The sequence below is a fragment of the Ictalurus punctatus genome, chromosome 1 (assembly GCF_001660625.3).
Source record: "Ictalurus punctatus breed USDA103 chromosome 1, Coco_2.0, whole genome shotgun sequence".
NCBI lineage: Eukaryota > Metazoa > Chordata > Actinopteri > Siluriformes > Ictaluridae > Ictalurus > Ictalurus punctatus.
Window position 1 is genome coordinate 19,447,070 of NC_030416.2, and position 7,474 is coordinate 19,454,543.

Below are 7,474 nucleotides of genomic sequence, written 5' to 3' on the forward strand. Positions count from 1 at the left end.
GTAGCGTCTGATCTTTATCACAGATGTGATTTGATAGGTACAAGGCTCATCAATCCCTCCTTGTGACAGGGGCTTAAACAACATCTTTTGTACTTCAGTGACATAGTGCGAATTAATAAGGCCTAAAACTCATTTGAAGACATGCAGATCCCTGATGAAATAGTCTTCACAGTGAACTACACGGCAGCAAAAACAATACTTATTAAAAAAACTTATTTCAGTTATAATCAACCAATTTGTCTCTCTCTCTCTCTCTCTCTCTCTCTCACACACACACAAATAATGAGCTTATAAATACAATGAAATGTAGGTAATATGTTTAATAAGTATAAAGCATTTTAAATAAACGTAATTATCATCATTATCATCATTTCAGGTTTAATTTAATCAACCAATACAAAACATACCATATTTTGCCATGAAATAAAGGAAAGTAAGTAACAATTATTAACGCCACCAATTCTAGCAAGGACAAAGTAGCTCTTTCATTGTAATACTTATTTTGTTCCTTGTATTGATAAAATATCATATTCGGAAGAGATTTTTGATTAAATTGCATACATCTTCTTGTACAACTGTTTCAATAAGCAGTTTTATTTTACTGTCTATTTTACTGTTTGTTTGGTGTGGATTCACAGCTCCCTCTGCTGGTCATATGTAACATCACAGTTTATATTTCGTAAACAAAAGATAGTCATTGACCTCCTCTATTGAGGAGCATAGTCATTAATGTCCCATCTGAAACGAACATGTTGGCAGGAATATAGAGAGGTAGTCCAAATGAAAACGGAGGGGTCTGACCGGGTAGACTGCAATCAAGACAAAAACAATAACAGCTGGCTGGCCTCTAGCAAAACCGCACAAAAACAACACAGTCTGCCGATTGCTGAAGCCAGGACTGAATAATCCTGAGCTATAGTGTGTCAAGCTCTCAAGTAGAACACATATCTCTAATCACCTATAGAAATGGACAGGCATATCATAAACTTCTAAACAAAGTATGCAATAAACTGTTTCCAAATGGCTTCTTAAAAAGCCACCAGGCACTTTCAGCAGCTTGAGAGTATCAATTCATTCAGTGTGGCCTTTAAAAAGCAGAGAAAAACAAACAAAGATATAAAAGATTAACATGGCTGGTGACTAATATGAAGCATCCATCATTAACTTTGTGCATCTTTCCTGCATCATCTTGCAGAAATTAATTGAGTGGCACAGAGAGGCCGGTGGACAGCCCGAGGCTAGACTGCCTCCACCGTCTGTTCCTTGTGTCTCACACAGACATGAGCCCACTAAACTGCTGATGCCAAAAACTCACTAAGCCACTCTGTGCAAGTCCACCAAAAGACTGGTGCTCCTCAAAATCAGTGTGCACATCACCATCAGATCACTATTTGTATATCATGGTAAGGTGAAAACTGGGGAAAATCTATACATATTAAAGAGAAACATGTCAAAACTGATGATTTGTCTAGTCATGCTTTTGTTCAGTGCCTGCAGCACAGTATACAGAAATGAGCCAAGTATCACATTTTGCTTGGTTTATCCAAATATTTTAATATGACTTGAGGATAAGCAAGTTATAGTGAATCCTAGCAGCCAGGTGTTACGAATGGAATGCACAAGATTTGTTAATCATCAGTAAGTGTGACTACCCATATAAAAACAGAGCTTTTGACAGTTTGGTGTTCTGGAGCACACAGGTGTGTGTATCTACATCATGGCAAAAAGAGAGGACATCAGCCATAACCAAAGAGAAGCAACAGTTGCGGATCATCGATCTAGAAAAGTTTATAAGACCATCTTCCAAACAATTTGAAATTCACCATTCTACAGTGAGAAGGATTGTTTACAAATGGAGAGATTTCAAGACAGTTGACAATCCTTCCACCATCTTCCATTGCTCCATGGTCCAGTTCTGATGCTCACGTGCCCATTGTAGGCGTTTTCGGCGGGGTACAGGGGTCAGCATGGGCACTTTGTCCGATCTGCGTCTACGCAGTCCCATACGCAGTAAGCTGCGATGCACTGTGCGTTCTGACACCTTTCTATCACAGCCAGCATTAACTTTTTCAGCAATTTGTGCTACAGTGTCTCTTTTGTGGGATTGGACCAGATCGGCTAGCTTTTGCTCACCACACGCATCAATGAGCCTTGGGCGGCCATGACCTTGTCGCCGGTTCACCGGTTGTCCTTCCTTGCACCACTTTTGGTAGGTACTAACCACTGCATACCGGGAACACCCCACAAGAGCTGCTGTTTTGGAGATGCTCTGACCCAGTCGTCTAGCCATCACAATCTGGCCCTTGTCAAAGTCACTCAGATCCTTACGCTTGCCCATTTTTCCTGCATCCAACACATCAACTTCGAGAACTGACTGTTCACTTGTTCCCTACTATATCCCACGCCTTGACAGGTGACACTGGAATGAGATAATCAATGCTATTTACTTCACCTGTCAGTGGTTTTAATGTTATGGCTGATCGGTGTAGATGGCCATTTTATATGGCCAGAAAATAATCGCTTTATTCAAATTTTTGGTCTTAAAAACCACTGGGGCCACTGTGATCCTCTTGGAAGCCCATAATTTTAAATGCCATGGACCTTCAACTGTTCTTCCTTCACAAATGTTTATCTGTTTGGGGACATAGACAATAAAAAAGGGGAACACATTAATTAATGTTATTTAATACATTAACAATGCTGTAATGGTTTACAGCATCGACAAGAAAGGTTCACCTCAAGGAGAAACTGGAATTTTTTTTCTTCTGTCACCTGGATCACTTCACCATATTCAGGGTACTCAATCACAGTACCACAGCAGGCAAATTTCTGCCCAAACAGTATGACCCCGTTAAGAGTTATACATTTGCATCAATAAATAAATAAAAACTACTTAACAGAAAAATTACAGGTTTCTCCTTCAATGAAAGAAGTTACCTTTTTGAAGGCTTTCACAAGCTTTTTCTTGTCATAATCATCTGCATTTCCTTGCACTATAATTAGTGCTTTGCGCCCATTTCTTTGTCGAATCCTTATGTGAATCTTATCCTCCGTCTCAGCTGGGAGCAAGTTGTCACCCTTAGTTGCATCAGTAAAAGGATCTGAAAAAGTGATAAACACAAAGTAATAAACAGGCCCACCACACTCCTACACCTCTGTAACTCTTTGGACCATCTCACATTCACAATGTACCAATTCTAGCCAAGACTGTGAACATTTGCATATGACTATATTCTAAAAATAAATGGGAGGAGATCACCAAAGTGCTCCAGAACATGCTCAAACTTCAAAAGATCAGGTGATGTACAGAGTTGTGGCATTTTCAGCAGTTTAAGTGTACAACATTCAGACTCAACAAATAACAGAGGTACAAGTGGCTGGATGATTATTACCTAACCCTGTAATGAAATACACAGCCAGATGATAATATAGTAGTTCTTCTGTTTCTGGCTTGAATGTGGACAATCCCTTGGTTCACAAATTTTTTCAGCCTTTAAATGTAAAAATTCCACAGATACCCTCAGCACCAATTTCATGAAAGTAATCCACTTATTTAACATGTACAATAATATCTTGCCCATTTATTAGCGCAAGAGAGTAACCCCCAATTCCACAAAATGACATTTAATCTTACTTGTCAGAATTATAGAGGTTTGGATTAAACCCATTTCATTCAAGAGTAAGACTGACAGACAGAAAGAAAAAAACACCTAGGAAACTAGAGCTACAGAGTGGGCGTCACTATTGTGTGTAAAATAGCATGACACCATGTGCTATTATGTAACATGAGTAAACATGTTACATAAAGAGCACAAACAAAATCAATTTTGTTCAGTACAGTGCTTCAGGACACATTAAGATGTGAAAGTGCGTGCTTATCTGTGGTTATGTCTATAGCATGGTGACAAACATCTATGCCATCTATACCACCAACTGAACATGCATGCTCATAGTAGAAAATTGTCTGAGATCTTCAGCACATTCAGTGACTTAACAGAGTTGTAAAGTAACCTCACATTTTCCATGACTTTGCTTCCAAAAAGCAAGTTTCCTCTTCATTTTCGCCATAGACTTTGGAACATTTCCTAAGTAAAGAGTTTAAAGCAGTGAATCAAACTACACTCACAGTCCACTTTATTAGGAACAGCTGTAAACATGCACATTCATGCGGTTATCTAATCAACCAATCATGTGGCAGCAGCACAATACATAAAATCATACACATACAGCTCAAGAGCTTCAGTTAACGTTCACAAAAAATATGGAGTGAGTGGCAGTTCTGTGGGTGAAAACGTCTTGCTGAAGAGAGGTCAGAGGAAAATGGTTCAAACTGCCAAGAAGCATATAGTAACTCTTTACAACCGTGGGGAGCAGAAAAGCACCTCAGCATTCATATAACATTGAACCTTGCAGCAGATGGGCTACAACAGCAGAAGCATATCAGGTTCCACTTCTGTGAGACAAGAACAGAAAGCTGAGGCTGCAGTGGGCACAGGATCACCAAACTGGACAGTTGAAGACTGGAAAAACGTAGCCTGGTCTGATGAATCTCAATTTCTACTGAGGCACACAGATGATAGGGTCAGAATTTGGCACCAACAGCATGAATCCATAAACTCAACTTGCCTTGTGTCAACAGTCCAGGCTGATGGAGGTGATGTAATGGTGTGGGGAATGTTTTCTTGGCACACGTTGTGCCCATTAATACCAATCATAGCTTGAATGTCACAGCCTATTTGAGTATTGTTGCTGACCATGTGCTTCCCCACAATTTCTGCATCTTCTAATGGCTACTTCCAGCATCATAATGCACCTTGTCAGAAAGCAAAAGTCATCACAAGCTGGTTTCATGAATATGACAATGAGTTCAATGTTCTTCAGGGCTTTCCAAGTCACCAGATTTGAATCCAATAACAGGAGATTCACAGCATGAAAGTGCACCTGCAGGAATTGCATGATGCAATTATGTCAAAATGGACCAGAATCTCAAAGCAATGTTTCCAACATCTTATGGAATCCACACTACCAAGAACTGAAGCTGTTTTGAGAGAAAAGGGACGCCCTACGCAGTATTAGCATAGTGTTTCTAATAAAGTGCTCGGTGAGTGTACATTAGGCCTATAGGGTTTTTGTTTTTTTATAAGCAGTGTGACTTTTTATATTGTATTATCTAGATTAATTCACACTTTCATTTTAGTCTTGTTAATTTACTATAGAATATCGCAAGTCACGCCATGGTCTGGTGTTTCACTTTTTTCTACATACACCTTCATATTAAAAAGTTGTCAGAATGGCACATGCTCAAGTATCAGTGCTAGGCAAAGCACTTTTATTTGCTGTATGTAGAACATGCACACTTGTTTATAGACTACAGAAACTCTGGAGTAGCCTGAAGAGATGTCACTGGTGAGAGAGAGAGAGAGAGAGAGAGAGAGAGAGAGAGAGAGAGAGAGATGGAGAGGTGGATTAGCTAACGTAAATTCACATCAACACTTGCTAGTTAGCCAACTGGCCTCCGCTAAAAATCCTAACATCCCTGATCAGAAACAAACTGTGCCTCAGATACAGTATAGTGCACCGCGGTTCCTCATCCATAGACCAACTAGCATATCAGCGTGCGGTTACAACGGAAATGTCCCTCATTGGTGGAGCACGATTTAAGGATTGTGGGTAATGTAGTAAATCATTCGACAATAAAATACGATTTTATTTTTTTATCATCATTATTTAACTCTGAATGCAAACTGATCAACGACTTAGGAGTGTAAACCATCGTATAACGATCTCGTAGCTCATGGCGAATGAATCTTAACAAGTTTATTACACAACCAAAATAAAAGTCATATTTACTTCCGGATCATGGCAGCTCAGCTCTGTGGTTTTCTTCACGGCCTTTGTATAACAACAATCTAGCGATGATGCATTTATAACCAGCTAGCTAATTAGCAAGTTAACCAACCAACTGGTAATTAACGAAGGAATGTCACCGCTTAAAAAGTGCACGGTTATATTCTATATCTGTAACAGACCCGCAGCATGCTCAGCTAAACTAGCGAGTGACGTCTCTCCTGCAGATGTGTGTGTGAAATAACTATGATGGAGTACATGCAGTATAACCAAGCTAAGCAGTTAGTGGCGTGATAGATTTTACCTAGCCCAGTAGCACTGCTAGTTAGCACATTAGCTAAGCTACATCGTTTGCCATTAGAAATGTTTTGAGTGGTATCCAACAGGCCTAAATTGAGTACAATGAAACTTACCAAAAGACTGGATGCTCTGGACATGCGATGTTTTATGGCTGTGACTGTGAAACTAATAAGCGTTATTGCCGTCTAGATTATCTGGAATGTTTTGGTTATTAAATAGCTTAACCTAAAGCAATACCTGGAACGAGAGAAAAGACAAGCACACCTCACAGTTATTTACACTACAAAACAACGTGTCAGCCTGCAGAGACTAAAGCGCTACACACGCAGATGAGGTTCAGGTATCACGTGATCAGAACGGGAGAACCTCATTGGTGAACTGCGCTAAATGGCGTTGTATACTTTTATATATGTATAGTTTGTTGATGTTTTCGCTACTAGCGCTTACTTACTTACTAGTAATGGGAAGTTCGGGTCATTTTACTGACTCGGATATTTGAATCTCGTTCAGCAAAATGAACGAATCTTTTTACGAGTCATTTCGTTCATTTCAGCAGCATATAATTAAAATGTTACAGGTTAAATTCCCCCAGCACATCTAGTACTTAATAAAATACCAAATAAACTATAGGTTAATGCAGCCCAAGCTGAATTATTATTAATTAATAGCTTAGCTGGGTCTTCAGGCTGTGCAGTCTCTTAGTTCACCTTACCTCCCGATCCGAGTCGTTATTTTGTTACGTCACATTTGTCACGCCTGTTTCCCGGAAACAGAAATGATTAGTTCACCTCTCGAGTCTTCGGGTTCAAGTCACCGTTCATCCCGTTTACAGTATTGCATGGTGCATTGTCTATGGGCTGGTCACTGGAAGAAAGAACGACTCGAACACGAAGACTCTGAAGACCTGAACTAATTTCTGTTTCCAGTTCAGAACCTATGGGGATGAATGGATCACTCTGAGACAACTCGTCGTTCCCGAGTCATAGTAAAGATTTGTTCAAAATGAACGAATCGGTCATGAACAACACATGACGAATACTTACTTACTAGACGGCTAATTTCCATGCCCTCCTCTTCCTTCACACACCCCCGCAGAACCGTTCAAAGTTGTTGGTCTTTGCCTATCCATCGCTTACATTTTCACTGAATTGCATTATATAATTGTTTAATATATTATACTTTGCATTGTCCATGCATTTCTGTATCCACTTCTGGTCGCGTGGAGGCTGTCCCAGGGGACTCAGGGCACAATGCGGGGAACACCCTGGATGATGGCAGTCCATCATAGGGCACACGCCTGTGCCAAGTTTTAGCATATTCAGCATAT

General features: G+C 40.0%; 1 protein-coding gene across 1 annotated transcript; it reads right to left on the reverse strand.

Annotated features, from left to right (window-relative positions):
* Positions 1-305: 305 nt before the first annotated feature.
* Positions 306-7,212, reverse strand: eif1b (eukaryotic translation initiation factor 1B). Its single transcript, XM_047158163.2, has 6 exons — positions 7,191-7,212; positions 6,936-7,081; positions 6,261-6,312; positions 2,938-3,101; positions 2,737-2,829; positions 306-2,632 (listed from the first exon to the last, which is right to left on the reverse strand). The coding sequence occupies exons 1-6, from the start codon at positions 7,210-7,212 to the stop codon at positions 2,471-2,473; spliced, it is 639 nt and encodes a 212-aa protein (XP_047014119.1). The 3' UTR covers positions 306-2,470.
* Between the last annotated feature and the right edge of the window lie 262 nt (positions 7,213-7,474).